This window comes from Perna viridis, chromosome 14 (genome assembly GCF_037379345.1).
Source record: "Perna viridis isolate PV_CMFRI_1.1 ecotype Kerala chromosome 14, ASM3737934v1, whole genome shotgun sequence".
NCBI lineage: Eukaryota > Metazoa > Mollusca > Bivalvia > Mytilida > Mytilidae > Perna > Perna viridis.
Window position 1 is genome coordinate 7,826,303 of NC_142458.1, and position 17,043 is coordinate 7,843,345.

The window sequence follows — 17,043 nt, forward strand, 5'->3', positions numbered from 1 at the left end:
CATTACTTCAGTATTAAAAATTTTTGTTCTGCCTTTCTTTATACCATTTTAATCAAGATATTTATTTTAATGTTCTAGTCTCCATTTTAATTTGATCGTCAATATGACTATAAATCAGCTTACGTTTTAGAAAGTTAACAAGAAAAACTCATTCCTGTCCTTTCAAAGTTGAATTTATATCCTTATGCAAACAAAAAGTTGCAGTTTTTAAGTACCAGTCCACATTAAAATTGAGACACTGACAATGGTAAAGTGATCCATGGTATAGAAAAACCCACCAAACAAACAATGCTTTTTCAGTCTACATATGCTATATTTTCACATAATGATAATTATTTCTGTATTCAGATCTGCACTTTAGAGAAAATCATACATTTATCTCCCACTAAAATTCACCAAATCAAACATAATCAAGAACGATAGCTCTTGCAAAGTGCTAATTTCATGTACAATCTATATAAATTTTATCTCAAAAGCACAACAACCAAATGAAAAAAACTATGCCTGGTCATTTGATCAGTAACTATTTCTGAACAAGAAGTAAAACTGAATTCAGTGGGTTTTTGTCATGCATGAATCACCTCCTGTCTGATTTTTATAAAGACTGCTACTTAAAGTTTAAACTTGGCATTCTGTCATCAAACATTGAGTAACGTCATATGCAAGTATCACACTATGTTTTAAGGAGGTAGACCTAGGGTAAGAGACACAACTCATACAAATCATTGAAGCGTTTGTTTTTAGCACTTTATTTCAAACTTATATAGCATCAAAGTAACTTAGACTCATTTCATTCTGTTTCAAATGAAAGCTTGAAATGCTTTGGTGAAATTGAATGTAACACAAACATATCACTGATTTCACAGAGTTATGAAAACATTTTGCTCATTTAAGCATTCCACCAATTAATTGTGTTCAGCTAACAAATTTTAAGCAATTAGAATAACACATTGCAATCCAAGTTAAAACCCAGTACATGTATGCTAAAAATGCCATCAACAAAAGACATTTTACAACCTTAAAATAACTAAAACTATCAATTGTAAGGAGAATGGTTATGGTGAATATGTCATAGAGACAACAACGAGAATGGTTATGGTGAATATGTCATAGAGACAACAACCCCACCAGGATGGAAAAATGTCAGCTCAAGACACCCATGGGCGATCAATGAACAATAAGAAAACCCTCAAACCACTGGGCAGGCTGTAAAAGCCTTGAAGCTATTTATTTAAAAATTTTAACCAAAATTTAAAAAAAAAAAACAAATAACAATCAAGAAAATAGACACATTTAATGAAGTCGTGAATAAAGATTAATTGTTGGCACCAATATTTCATCTATATTCAGGGGATAAAGTGTGTGTATGTAGAAAAATTAGCTGATTTGTCAACTTTCATTTAATCACAAAAATGGAGTCCATTTTTAATGCATTAAATACTCTGATAAAGAGGGTGTTACAATAAAAACATTAAGTTACATATGTTGCTGTGCTAGGCATACCTCCATTCATACAGGAAGTTGATATTGGACAGCACCCAAAATCGCTTAGTAAGTATGCCCAATCTATATAAAGCAACACACCAAATGTGAAACCAGTCCATCAACTGGGAGCCAGGTGTCAATTTCACACAAAGTCATAAGTGTAAAATTGATCGTAAGTAATGATGTCACAACCTAAAATAGCATTGTGATGTCATAATTTCCAATCAATTTCACACTTACTTTTTTTCAAATCGATGCCAGGATAATTGTTACAAAATCAGGAAGGACCAACCGATAAGGTGATTCCAATGTACCACCTTGTTGAGTGGGCACAAAACAATTCAGAATGCCTGTCAATTGTCCTTTACTTCTAAAACAGAACAGTTTAGTCTTTGAGAAAAGAAAAACTCAGTCAACTTCTATATTGCTCTTTGAAGCAATATTTAGCCAGCCCAGTCTCATGTAGCTTCAAAAGATTTTCTACACACCAATATATTGTAATTCATACAATGTTGCCTGAGCCTCCATTCTATATTTTCCATCTCCAAGACATCCAATAAAAATATTTCCTGATGGTGACAAAGCTAAAGAAAATGGTCTGATCACTTCAATTTTACTGAGATTAACATCACCAATAAAGTCACCTACATTGTTCAAAATGTGAAGATAGTCAGTGTTGCAGTCAAGTATAAGTACATTGTCTTGAGGGGTCACTGTTACGTCTTTAGTAACGAAGTGTTTGTTTTCTGAATTTATTTTTGGATGACCTTTGAAATAACGAACATCACCACCTCCTGGTCTAATTACAACTACTCTGTGATCTCTCCAATCAGTGATGAAGATACTGCTATTTTTAGTTGTAATGATTCGTTCCGGATATTTGAACATTTGCTTGTCATTGTCATTTTCATATTTCTTCAATCGCTTTCCGTCAAGATTCATAACTATCACCACTCCTCTTCCCCCTTTTTGGCCTCCTAATATAATTTTTTTATCACTAGTAACATGTACACAGGTTAACTCCCACGGATGAAGAGAAATTGTAGACTCTTCAGTTTTTCCTGCCTTTTCATTTATCATTTTTAGTGAGGATCCACTAATAACAGCAAAAATTGAACCTGTTGGTGAAATAGCCAAACCATAAATCTCACTCCTGATGCTTGACATCACAGTCACTTTATCATCAGAAATTTTCACATGCTGAATTTTCATTGAAATATTGTCCCCAATCCAAAGAGTATTATCACTTGGCATGACTATGTAATGAATATCATTTGTGTCTATAGCATATTTTTTCATTACCGTAAATTCAATTATATTAGTTCCCTTTCCATCTGATTCAGAAGCTTTTCTCCCTAAATCTTTTAAATTGACAACCTGATGACCTTTCCCAAACTTTGGATGGACTTTCTGTTCACATCGATCACAAATGAGGAAAGAACAATCCAAGCATTTCCATTGAATTTTAGATCCTGTTTCACAGATCTGACATCCAATTTGGTGCTGGGCTCTGACTACGGACCTTGTGAAAGCCATTGCTAAATATTACTAGTTCATGTAAGTAAGCGTAGTCAGTGAAATTTACACATTCTTATCACCTACATAATAGGTTCAGCAAGCTTAATAATTGGCCACAACATGTACAAATGAAAATGTAGGTAGACTTGTTTCCTGCTTCCAGCAAGAAAAAAATAGGCTAGGTAAGTAGGGAAATTATTTTATTTTTCCAAAACATTTTACCTTGAATTATTGGGGGAACAATCCAGACTTTAACAGTACTTGAGCGAAAATGACCATAAAATGCCTAGGGTGGGAACAAAAAACTGGGCAAATAGGGTAACAGGAACAGACATATTATTCTTTTGGCCTGATGAGCATTTATGTAGTAAATTCTAGGTCAAAATAACATCCATGACTTTACAGCAATCAAGACACTATAACCAGTTTATATGTTAGCAGTGGTAGAAAATTTACTGTTGCTAATTTCCAATGTATTTCAATAGGCCATCCTTAAAATTTAAATTAGCCACATTCAAACCTTTAATGTACAAGAGTGTTCTAAGCAGGCTTTCATTAAGAGGGGGTACAAGGTACTTTTACCCTTCTAAATTACTGAAAGGTACCTCCAGAATTTTTAAATTTCATACATTTTTTATTAAACAAAATGATGACAAGAACCACCTACAAAACCAAAGGTACCCATAAAGAAAAAATTATGAAACCACTGTCTAAGGGGGCAAAATCTGGACCTTATACAACCTCATCCTAATTTTAATACTCCCTTTCTTATCTGTAAAAAATAAGTTAAAAAAATACATAGTTTTACTACACAGAGAAATTTATTGACATTTGTCATCAAAATTGTTCAGTTCAATGTTATGAGATAATAAGATATTACAGAGAGTTTGCGCTTTGATTTACAGCTTATCAACCATACATATCTTTATCCATAAGGAAGTGCACTAAATACATACTGGTAAATTTACATAACAGGTTGGATGCATTTTACACTTTTTTTCAAGTTACTAAGTGGGCCCATGATAAGGCAGGGCAGAAATAAGCACTCTCCCGCTGGCTAGCAGAAAGCAAATTTCATAAAAGGCAAGTCAAAGACATATAGAGCTTGCCTCCTGGACCACCTACAATTAATTGGGGATGCTCTTTCTGTTTAAAGTATCATGAGAGAAAGTAAACCTCACACCAGACCAATTCAGTTCCTGTAAAACTTGCTCAGTTGAGCAGTTAGATAAATTTCTTATTTCTACTTCTGTAGAGCCTTTTTTACCCAAAAAATTGTCAGCTGAATTCCTTTTCATAGTTTAGTGGGTAGGTCTGTAGGTGAACTTATTTTTTTTCTCAAATTCTAAAAAGATAAGTGAAGAATTTGGAGACAGGAACACAGTTCTAGTCATCATGCAAAAGAAATATACCAAATATCTAGGCATTCCCTAAAATAGAAGTTGAGCAATCTTTTGAAGAAAGCAAATGGACAGATGGCAAAGGTGATTACAATGGAGATATAATTTCAGTGACAGAACTAAGAGGGGCACAGTCATGCCAATACATCCTATAAGATCTATAGACCTTTTGTTTTCGAACTTTAATGTATGGAAATTTTTTCACTTTTTTAAATGTACCAGGGTCTAATCTAGAGGGAGAAATGAGCAAAAACTTCTCTTTGTTTGTGCTCACTTCTCCCATTTGTCTTTGACAGGGAGATTTTTTGTAATAGATTACATTGGCAAAAATGTCAATATTATTATTTTTCAAATAGAGTTTACCGAAACTTCTCTTTGCTATTGATCTCTAGATTAGTCCCTGATGTACTAGAGAAAATATTTTCTGATTTGGTTCTTACAAGTACACTGTAAATTTGTAAGGTTTAATGTGCATTATAAACATTTAGCAAAAAACGCACCATTTGAAAATTCAAAGAACAAATAAAAATCAAAATTACAAGTCCATAACTGTTATTCACAGTGATTGAGACTAAAATTTTAAGAATGGACCATTTTCCAATGCACCCATTATTTCAATATAATGGGCTAATTGCAGACTTTATGTACTGCGTTACACTACTTACAATTAGGCTTCTGTAACACGGTTATGTTGCTACAAGATTGAAGTCATCACTACAGAAGTTTTATGGTTGTCATCATGAACTCATGGATCATTATGGTGTATCCATCTGCACCATGAGAACCGATTTGTTCAATGTGTCATAGTTTTCCCTTCCACTTTCGTCACCCTGGATTTTACTTTTTATTAGCAACTTGGCAGGTGTTTCTAGAAAAACAAAGGAAGCTTACCCTACCAGTGCACCTGGTCCATATTCCCAGTTTTAATTGGATTGCTCATTTACTTTTGTTTCTTTGTTAAATGTATTATTTTGGTCATTTTATGTTCTTTGTTGTGCTGTCTTTTCCTTCAAAATTCTCAACAACTAGCCCGAATAATACAGAACTGTATAGGATTCAACTACCCCTAAACAGGAAAAGTACACATCATTTCACAAGCCCCAATCAATTTTTACTAGCCCAGAGCATCAGGCTAGTGGCTAAAGATGAGCACCGGTTGTGTGTGCCTGTTTCCCTTTCTGATATTTTTTTGTGGATTACATTCTTTTGATTTCCGATGGAGTTTTGGTTCCTTTGATTACTCTTTCTGATTTTCAATGACTAATTACAGCTGAAGAGTGATAAAGGGCACATGGTACCTTCTTATTCCCATCCCTGTTATAAACCATTAATACTAAAACAGGCTGATGACAGTTTCAAATAAAATTGTACACATACATCCAGTCACTACCAGTCCACCACTAATTAGCATATCATCAAAAATATTGAAGTAAGTGCCCTGACACTACCAAAAGTCAAGCAGGGGTAAATAATATGAAATTGACAAATTACATACATGTAGTTTTATTTTCAACATGTTGTCAAGATTGTTTCAGAAAGTTAAAGATGAAAAAATAGATTTGTATTACTGATCTTTCTTCTACTGACTGGATAAAAAAATCAATGAAATGCACTATACATACAAACGTACAAATGTAATTACTTATAAAGGGAGATGATAACTCTTATTTTGTCAATACATTATATCATTACTTTTACACCAAATATCTTTTACTTATAAAAATGCCTAAAGCTCACTTGTCAAAAAAAAATAAAAAAATAAAAATATGACCTTTTTTTAGAATGAATCCATCACTTAAATTTAATTTTGTGGAAACTTCATATATATCAAGAAATGTGTCAGGCCACAGTGTTTCTCAAGTTTATAAGTGAGATTTATTTTTAAGTTTGAATCATAGGTACAACATTTGCACTTAGTAAAAAAATTATGTGTTGTTCTTTAAGCCTAAGGATGAGATCCTGTATTTAGTATTAAAGGCCATGAATGTTTTAAGGATACATGTATGTAGGCAGATTTTCCATCAGTTACATCAAGATTTTTTGTTACTATGAAATTACAGTAACAAGCTTTGTTTTGCAAAATCAGAGTTCGTGAAAACTTTTTTTCTGCTGTTGGATATAAGACTAACAAAGTCAAATGTTTTGTCAGTCCCACTGAAAATTTGCTGGTCCCCATGTAATCAGACTTCACAAAATCTTTTTAACCACTGTCAGTCATGGGACCAGCACAAGAGGTTGAAATGCTGGTCCTACCCAAATTTTACCAGTAAGGACCGGCAGGACCTGGGGTTTTTCACAAACTCTGCAAAATCATCTTGCCCAAAGAGAAGCATTCAAAGTAAACGTATTTACATTTGTCGAGTCTACAAGCTACACCACCCAACTGGAAAATGCGTAAATGACCTACATGTATTGTCTGCACACTACATATTCACCAATCCAGATAGGTTCTGGCAGTTTGAACCATTTTTCTTTGAAAATTTGCCTTTTTCAGCTTTAATGACCCTAGGTCCATGGCTCATGCATTCCTAAATCACTACTAGAACCATGCTTCCTTACATACCTGAGACTCACACAAGTTGAAGACAAATTTATGTAAATTTTCTTTGATCTTGTTCTATTTCTCTTCTTCTTCTTAATCTCTTACAATTAATTTCTAAAAACTTGACACTAATGACCGTCTGATTCACATGTGTATCAGGACAGCCTACCTGTCTTGTAGCGGGCAGAAAATTTTCACAGCCATTTAATTGAATTGGATAAAGGATAAGGTTTCAATCTTGTTAAAGGGTCAATATAATAATTTAAGTCGAATGATCTCTCCTTTCATTTGGCACTCAACTGAAAACCCATGGGTTTTGGATAGCTGTAAAGCAAGCTGTATAAAAGTTTTTCAAAAGAATGAGACTTTTTTTGTTAGAGGAAGTGTGACAGGGTGGCCTACCTGCATTGTAGTAGTTACCTAACTTAGTAGGTTTTAACAGCCAGTTAATTCTTCAGCCAAACCTTATGTAGCTAGCCTGTAACTGAGCAGTCTAGCATCTGATCTTTGGTGGGGACAGTATAATTTTATTAAGTAAAATCATGCTCTCATGTTACATGTGTGTTACAGGAAAAATATATTTTATTTCAGTGACCGGGTACTATTAAACAAAGAGTGGTAAAGAGCACAAAAGTCTGGTAAAGACTGGTACCGAAATATTGATTTATTTTATTGAATAAAAGTTTCTTTGTATCTAAATAGTGATATTCTTTTATTTTTAGCTAAAATAAATGTTTTTGGTGCATTTCTGTAGACATTTATTTAAAAACGGTCACGACTTCAACATTTTCGTTTTGCCAACATGGCGGCTGTAAAGTCTGGAGGTACACAATTCGTGACAATTTCGGTATGCAATATCGTTTTTATGCAAGTTGTAGTTTAATCATGTTATTTTGTCATTTTAATATGTTTTTAAAACTTTTTCAGTCTTTAATATTGTATTTTATTACTCATTTATAAATAACACCCAGATGTCACGACAGATTCGTTGTAAACAAAGGATAGAGTAAGTATAAAATGGATTCGCAATGGAGATGGAAAAAAAAACATAAAGAATGTTCAAATAGATATATATATATGATGATTATTTGAGGAGTAAAAATTCAAACAATCAATATAAATTTATTCAGTACCCAAGTACGCTGATTTAATATGTGGTACGAAAATACCGTGATACGAAATGACTTCCTACTAGCATTGATAGTACACAGCATTCTCAAACATCTCGAAAAATGTCTATATCATTTACCACAAAAAATAGATGGGATATTTTGACATTCGAATCTTTTTACTGATTAATTACGTTTCCTCACCGTCATCGTAACATTATTAGTTTATTTATCTAGTCGCCATTTTGAACAGTCTATGAGTGGAAATACCTACTCCAAAAATCATGTTTAAATTTAAAAAGACACGTTAATTCAATAAAATAGGCCTAACTTTGAATCATGACAAGTTATACACCATACATCATTGTTTTTGTTTATTTAAATGCAAATAACTCCTTCACATCACCAGACTTTGCGAACTGATCGTGTGACAATGTCTAGATGGCGATCTATGAATAAATATCCAGAATAGTAGTTGATATATTATTTTCAATGGTCACATAGAAAAATAAACACTATATAGATACTAAGAAACATTTATTTACTCAAAAAATTCAAAATTACGATACCAGTCTTTACCAGACTTTTGTGCTCTCTACCACTCTTTGTTTAGTAGGACCGCAATCACCACTTTATATTTTACACTGTAAATTACAGTGAGTTTCTTTTATTCTCTTAATATATTTCCATATACCACTTGACAAAATGTGTAATGGCAGTTAAATGTTTTTCTTGAAAAAGAAGATTTTTTTAAAATAAATGACCATTAAAATAGTACAACATGAAAGGCATAATCATAAACATGTAACATTAGTCTTATAAATAAGATCGCATTATTCACTATGTCAGTATGTGTGCTTAAATATATCCAAATCTAATCACCTTACTAAGATTGATGAAGTTTTAGGGGGTTAAAAATTTCATAAATCTTCCAACAATAATTTAAAGTAACTAAACATATCAATTAAACCTTTTTAAAAAGATTTTCTTTCAACATCTTGAACTGGGTTTATTCTGAGTTATGGTTCTTGACAATCGAGAAGACTAAAACTGTGAGTCGTGTCCGAGCTTAGCTTCACAGACAAGAGCTCAAATTGTTTGTTTGGCGACGAAATTATCACTAAAATAGGAATGGATATCCAGATTTTTTTATAATTCAAATTCAACTAATTTTGAAGAGAGTTATTTGTTGTTGTTGCTTTTGAGATTTTTTTGTCCAGAGCTAGGGACGAAATGTTCATGGGGCGTAGTGATTGCCGAATCTAAGATGTCTGCGCCCATGAAAGTTTCATGCTAATTGAAAAAGTAGCAAAATGTCGAAAATCCGGCATATGCAGAAAGGAAATAAATCCAAACAGAACAACAAGAAAACAGAACATAATTTTAAAGGAAAATCTGGAAAATTTACCGGCAGCAAGAAACAGAAGAATGTACCTGATACGGGTAATAAAACTCGAGCAGAAAAATATAACAAACCAAGACCACAGAATGGCAGTATGAAAAAGAAGATGAAGAAAAATAAAGGAAAGGGTGGAGATTCGGACTCTGATTTTGAAGTAGTGGATACAAATAATTCTCAAGGTTCAAAGGTACAGTACTTCTAACATTCACATTTTTTTTTGCTACATTGTACGAGTGCTTGTGCATTTGTTTAGAGCTTTTACATTGGGCAGTGGCTGCTCATCCACACATTTGTGGACGGGTAGCCTCTAATGGTCCATACATCTGGTTTGAGTCAATAACACGCGGAATCATGTCAGACGCGGTTCATTTACCCTTGAGACCAGGATTTTATCTTAAAAATATTATTCAATCGTTTTGTTCCTAGATTTGAGTTATTTATGTGTTCTCTAACATATTGATGTTTACAGTACTGATCCACATTAATAATATGTTTTGATATTAGAAAAATAATTTCTTGTTATCTTTTTTTTTTTTTTTTTTGTTTTCTGGTGTTTTCGAAATCATGGATTATTCAGCTAAAATCGACCCAATGTTATTTATATCCAATAATCTAACCAAAAATTTTAAACAATCCTAATATGTATAAATCTTGTATAACTTAATTAAGTGAGGGTAAGATTTGCTTCATGTAGGTGAAATGGACATTATTGACTTTGGTACAGATCAACTTCACACTTAAAAAAGTGAGGTTTCTAATATTGTACAAATTGAATTGTACAAAAATATATACATTTGTATATTACATATTGTATACATTACATGTATTGTAAGAGTAACCAAGGGAACCAAGATTCTAGCAGAAATCAAAAGAATGTAATCCAGGGACATGTGTAGATGATTTTCAGTGAATTTCAAGTCTATAAACCCTCTAGTGCATTCAGACTATAAACATTCGTGAATGAATATTTAACCTGAAAATTAAAAATAAAAGATGAACATATGTAATTTTTCAGCTCTATATAAATGGTTTTTTTTTCTTTATTTCAGGAGAAGTTAGAAAATCTAGAATATGATTCAGATGATTCTGACCAAGAAATAGAAGATACCAGACACATGTTAACACAACACAACAGGAAGAAAAAGAAGTCTGGTGGATTCCAGTCTATGGGTAACTGCACTACTTTCAACTAAAATTTTTGATTTCTCCACACTTCACAGTGGAGTCACTCAAGTCCTCCACTGTGACTCTGCCAAAGTAAAAACCTAGATAAAATTGCTTCATATCAATACTTTTCGTATTTTTTTCTGTCCATTACTGAAATGTAATTAAACAGCCAAAACCATTAACCTTAGTACATGTAGGAGAAGTAAAGTACAGACTGTGAAGAGTTGAGACACTGTGTCTCCACTCACAATATCTCCACTGTGGAGATTGCTGAAATTAAAATTTGTGTTGACAGTAGTGTATAAGTAGCCAATATTATAGCAGAGTCTCGAGTTCATGTAGTCATTGTATAAAAATAATCTGAAATTACTACTCTGTATTAAAGAATAATTAAGGGAACCAAGGTTATAGCGGTAATCAAAAGAATTTAATCCAGGGACAAAAACCTGACATGCCATGGAAACAGACACACACAACACAGAACTTGAAAATCACACATACAAGGTAACAAAAGCAAATAAGCAACTCGGACTCTACTAAAAACTGGGAGCATGGACCAGGTGCACTGTTCGGGTAAGAATGTTATCGCCCAATCAGAACAGACTGTGGTATTTGCTGCTACAAAACACCATGTGGAGTGCCTGCAAATGGTAAAAATTTTGTATATTGAATATAGCTTTGAAGTATTGTTACACATTGTAAATACTACTGCCAATATTATTGAAGAAAAAGTATGACTAGGTGGTAAGTTAACACATAGTAACTAAAACTTCCTGTAAGAATTTGTAGTACATTGTATTACAAAGACTTTTTTTTTCCAATATCATAGAAAATAAAATCATATCTGTAATTTCGATAACAAAATACACTGTAGCTACATGTATAATAAATGCTGGCAGCATTTTTCAAATTGACGTAATAGTATTACATTCCTTGATTTTTTTATCCAATATATATGTACAGTGGAACTTCTGAGACCAGATATTTAAAAAAAAGATTCTCAGATATTATATGATTGAACAAGTGTATCAAAAATAGGTAAAATGATTTTTTATTTAAATGACTATCTTTTTAAATTAACTAAATAGATACCAATGCATGTACATGTATCTTATTTCAAGTGACAATGTATTGGATAACAACTATAAGTAATTATTGCTATTTTGTTTAAAATCCCTTTGATCTTGCTGTACGATAATTTTCAATCTCACGCCAGTTGAGTGAGAAAAAATTAAAAAATTACTTTAGAAGTTGTTGGGCATAACCTCTCATTATTTTTTTTTTAAATTGGGAATATCTCTTTCAATAAAAATTGTGGGTTACCACTTACAGAATGGTGTACCACTATCGCAGTGATCAGTTGTGGTATGTCTCTTTCTGTGATGCACATGGAAATAGAGGTGATCCACATAAACAATGTAGAAAACGTATGAAGATAAGAGAAACAAGAAAACTTAAAAAAAAGAAAAAAAAAACACTTGTGACACCATGCATGTGCTCTGTAAGGATAAGCATACCCTGCCCTGCTAGTAGCATCCATCACATAACATAAAAGGAGTGAAAACAAAATACCATGGGACCAATAGATATATCTTGTAAAAATGCCTTTGGTCCTGTAAAAATATTGGTTTTTTTTTTTGGAGTTGCCTAATTAGAAGAAAAGTTCAAAATATGAAATTCTGTCTGATAATCTTTAAACCAATATTACATACACTGTAAAAGAATCCATGTCTTATAGACTCTGTCCACACATGAAATTGGCTATTTATAGATTTACCTTAAATCTTGTGTTCTTGGTTTTGTTTCAGGTTTATCCCACACAGTATACAAAGGTGTCACAAGAAAGGGATATAAGATTCCTACTCCTATACAAAGGAAGGTATAAAGTGCCAGCCAGTCCTATGACTGTGATCATAGCTTAATGTGAAAGTATTATTGTTTGTGGGATACCAATTTTTGTAGTTTCCATGGGTTTGGTAAACTACCAAATTTGATTCCGAAGATGCGAAAATTCCAATATGTTTGTTGGATAGAGTTGTCCAATCTACTAATTCAAGAATGTACAAACTGATTGTTTTTCCCCATAACCACAAAAATTGGTACTCATAAATAAAGGTACTTTCACAGAAATCTAATTGAAATCAAATGTTTTAAATTTCCCTACCCTGCCTAAATAATAGGGGCTCTAACAGAAAAGAACATAGGGCAGTGTAGCATACAGCAACAGATTTTAATTAGACTGGTCAGCACAATGCTTGCATTTAGAATATTATTCATTTTCTCTCAACACCACAGGTATGACAGATGAATATCAATGGAAAAACTACATACATCTGTAAGCCACCACATATGTGTTTTCTTCACATGTATGTATACAGTGAAATCATATTCAGCCAAAAACCCTTCTAAACCAAACTATTTTAAGACTTCAGAAGGGGTATGGTTTAGACAGGTTTCACTGTATTGTGATACCTTTTTCTTTCTACCTATATTAAGGAGGTAGACCTAGGGTAAGGGATATAACTCTTACAAAATATTGGAATGTTTCTTTTCGCCCTTTTACATCAAACTCATGTAAGCCTCAAAATAACTTGGACTGATTTCATTCTGCTTCAAAGGAAAGCTTGAAAGGCTGTGGTGAAATTGAATATGATACAAACAAATCACTGATTGCAAGAGTTATATCCCTTACCCTAGGTGTACCTCCTTAAATTATATGCTAAATCAAAAACTCTTTTAGGTATTTTTAATAATTTTTTGGTTGAATGTGTATTCTTGATAGAAGGTGTTTATTTTTTTTATTTTTTCCATTTCCATTTTCCTATTCTGATTTCAGAGTTATGGAAATTATGTGTAATATGTTCTTTGTGAAATTGTAACCCTTCAGTGATATTGTTTGCTTTAGATTATTTCAGAAAAAAAAGGCTGTTTCCCCCTATTGCAGTTTAAAGATTGGTGTAAAAATTGCTTTACAAAATCCTGACTAAGATGGATTACAAGAATTTACAAATTTGAAGTCAAAGTGCTGGATATGCTATGTAAAATCTCACTGATTAACTGTTCATGATTTGTCTTTTGTTTCTATATATTGATAATTTTAACTTCAATTTCAAAGAAATCGTACAAATATTTCTAAATTTCTGAGTTAAAAAATTATGCATATTTTCTGGGAAATAAACATAAATAAAATTTTTGTCAGAGGGGGGAGGTCTTTGGAAAAGCCAATAGTACCAATGCCTGTATGCCATTTGTTTCTTTTTTCCAGACGATACCACTGCTATTAGAAGGGAAAGATGTGGTTGCCATGGCAAGAACAGGGAGTGGTAAAACTGCCGCTTTCTTAATACCAATGTTTGAGAAATTGAAAACACACTCAGCTAAAACTGGCGCTCGAGCTTTGGTTTTATCTCCAACTAGAGAGTTGGCATTACAGACGCTTAAGTTCACAAAAGAGGTAAATTCCTCCTTCACAAGTAATTTTCACCTGAAATTGAAATTTTTCATGATTTCCTTTTTCTTTGGCTGACTTATAATTATCAAGAACACAGGTTTTAACTGAAAATTTTGGCTTGATACCCTACAGCTTAAATTTTGGCTTGGTAGTCCACAGCTTATATTTTGGCATGGTGGCTCACAGCTTGAATTTTGGCTTGGTAGTCCACAGCTTAAATTTTGGCTTGGTAGCCTATGGCTTAAATTTTGATGGCCAGCTTGTATTTGTCTTAAAATCACTGTGCAAATTTTAGTAGTCCACAGCAAATTTTAGGGGCTTTTGGCAAATGGGCCCCTGCTAATTTCAAACCTCTGAGAACATCTGACTTTGCCAACTAAGGCTTTATTAAAATAAGCCTTCATAAATGTAGTAGGAATAATAAGTAATAAGATCTTATCAACTCCTATGTACAAAGCAGTCACTCACTTTTGTTATATCCAGTTCATCCTAATCATGGTTACTAAACTAAAAAAAATAAGTGTCAGTCTGTAAGAATCAAGCAGTTGGTGAAACATGGTATGAAAAAAACAACCATTTTGAAAGTGTAATTTGACTATTTGCACTATCAGAATTAAGCAAAAAAGTTAAGCTTTTTCATATCATTTTGGTAAATTGAGTTATAATTTCATTGAAATGCACAGAAAATGAACATTTTAAAAGGGCAGGTAACTCTGTCTAAAATCTCATTTTTCTAACATTCTATTGAAAATTTTCTGAACAAATCCAGTGATCAAATAGTAGTATTTTTAAATGGAGAAATCATCCTTTGGTGAAATAGTATTTTGAGATCAGTGGATTTTTGACAAATATTTTCTGATTTTTCCCATTTTGCCTGATTATTATAAAGACTTACACTTAAAAGACAGTCTTTAAGCAAATGAACTTAAATATATATAAAAAAAAAATAATTTTTGAAAGAAAGAACCTGGCAACTGTACAAGTCAAAAACACTTTTCAACATGTTCTGTACTTCAAGCATTGCTTGTTGTCTTTGTGATTTTATAAACATGAATTGGTCATTTTGTTGAGTTTTTTTTTCAGTTAGGGAAGTTCACAGGATTGAAGGCAGCTGTTATACTGGGAGGAGACAGGTTAGAAAAAAGTTTTTCTAGTAGCAACTTTTTAATTTTTTCCATTGTTCTTACTGCCTTATAATTCCTATCTCAGATTACTGCTTTGAAACTTAAACATATCTGCAATAACCAATGACAAAACTACATGGAATTGCTCGTGATGTTGCCAATAAGCAGAATAAAACCAGTTCCTAAAGCCTCAACAGAACGTCACATCTTGCTCTGTCAGGCTCACTATTTTTTTTTTTTTTTTTGCTTCATAATCATAATCAACAAGTTGCATAACATTCAGCTACCTTATACAAATCTTACAGGGTTTGACACTAACTTCATTTGTTTGGTGGTCAACAGGACTACTTCAGAGGTAAAACAGGTAGTCTGCAGATGGTAATGACAGTTCTGTTCTTAACTCTTATGAAAAAATAAGGCAAAATTTAGATAGCCCATAGGACTGCCATGAACATTAATCAAGTAGTCCTCCCCAATATTAGGGTGGCATAGGACTACTGGACTGCTGTTAATGTCGATCCCTGGTCTTATACAGTAAATACAAAAAGAAAAGAAAATTTTCAGATCTGGAACTGCATGAATGTTAGTTTACTCTAACTTAGTCATTTTTCTGTTTCAAAAACATAATGATTGAGACAGGTGTATTGTGGGTATTAGTGCAGCTGTATATTGTCATACGCTTTTTTTTGTAGAATGGATGATCAGTTTGCAGCACTTCATGAAAATCCTGACATGTATGTGAAAAATTAAGTACCTGTCCATTTAAAATTCAGACACTGAGTATGGTAGAGTTGATTCATGATGTAGAAAAGCCCATATTTTTAAAAAGCTAAGAATTATTCAAATGAAGAAAAATTTTTAGAGTAAAAAGTGATCATGAGTTTTCAGAACAATTTAAATTTGTTCATTATTGATAAGATTTGTAGGAGGAAGTAAAAAAAATGTCTATTAAAAAACATTTCCCGCCACTTTTTCACTGCAGTTAAGCACTGTATGAAACATTTCTGAGTGCGGTAAATTGGGAAATTTTAGCACAGATTTCAATTTGCAATTGTTAGAGGATTGCATTATTATTTTATTTGAAGAAAATATACATGACAGTTTAATTTCACATTTTCAGTCTGGTTTAATATAAACTTTTGTTCTATGTGAAAACATTTTTTGTATTGAGATTACTGCCATAAATTTAAGATACATACTTTGTATCATTGTACTTATTTTAGCATTATAGCCACACCAGGAAGGTTACTCCACGTCTTAGTAGAAATGAATTTGAAGTTACGCACAATAGAATATGTGTGTTTTGACGAAGCTGATAGACTTTTTGAAATGGGCTTTCAAGAACAGTTACATGAAATAATCCACAGACTTCCTGAGACTAGACAGACATTATTGTTTTCAGCTACACTGCCCAAACTTTTAGTAGAATTTGCTAAAGCAGGACTGCATGACCCGACCTTGATCAGGTTGGATGTGGAAACTAAAATTAGTGAAAATCTTAAGGTAGGCTAGCTTTATTACTGTTTAAGCATCATTTGAAGATGAAATTTTGGTTATTTTCATAGACTACAAATATTAACACAATAAAAACCACAATAAAATTTTAAATAAACAATAATAATAGATACTCAATTTTAAAGCCTTGAAAATTTGTCCACATGAAATAAGTTTCTTATGAAAAAAAAAACACAAAATTTTAATTTCATGAACATTAATATTTCTACAGTATTTAGAAATGTAAGTTGTGCTGTTGATATTGTACTATCAAATACCTTTCTTTATTTTTGTCATTAAAAAACACATGGAAAGCCATTCTGGCCTTTAACTAATGGGTTTCAGGAGGAT

General features: G+C 32.5%; 3 protein-coding genes across 5 annotated transcripts in view; 1 reads left to right on the plus strand and 2 right to left on the minus strand.

The window, feature by feature from the left end:
• Positions 1-9,094, minus strand: part of LOC148597997 (mRNA-capping enzyme-like) — a 38,197-nt gene extending 29,103 nt beyond the window's left edge. Inside the window, exon 1 of one of the 3 annotated variants that reach the window (XM_088559881.1) lies at positions 9,025-9,094. The gene's annotated coding sequence lies outside the window, so the exon portion shown is untranslated. Of the gene's footprint in view, positions 1-7,347; positions 7,367-8,936 lie in introns of those variants that run through there. The other 2 variants (XM_088559882.1, XM_088559883.1) reach the window with 2 other exon arrangements.
• Positions 1,966-3,021, minus strand: LOC148597998 (uncharacterized). Its single transcript, XM_088562139.1, has one exon. The coding sequence runs from the start codon at positions 3,019-3,021 to the stop codon at positions 1,966-1,968; it is 1,056 nt and encodes a 351-aa protein (XP_088418265.1).
• Positions 9,095-9,290: 196 nt separating the features above from the next.
• LOC148597999 (ATP-dependent RNA helicase DDX54-like) overlaps positions 9,291-17,043 on the plus strand; it is a 43,851-nt gene continuing 36,098 nt past the window's right edge. Inside the window, exons 1-7 of the mRNA XM_088559880.1 lie at positions 9,291-9,643; positions 10,506-10,626; positions 12,432-12,502; positions 13,889-14,077; positions 15,158-15,207; positions 15,891-15,932; positions 16,422-16,701. Of these exons, the coding sequence (XP_088416006.1) occupies positions 9,368-9,643; positions 10,506-10,626; positions 12,432-12,502; positions 13,889-14,077; positions 15,158-15,207; positions 15,891-15,932; positions 16,422-16,701 (1,029 nt within the window). The 5' untranslated portion in view covers positions 9,291-9,367. The remainder of the gene's footprint in view (positions 9,644-10,505; positions 10,627-12,431; positions 12,503-13,888; positions 14,078-15,157; positions 15,208-15,890; positions 15,933-16,421; positions 16,702-17,043) is intronic.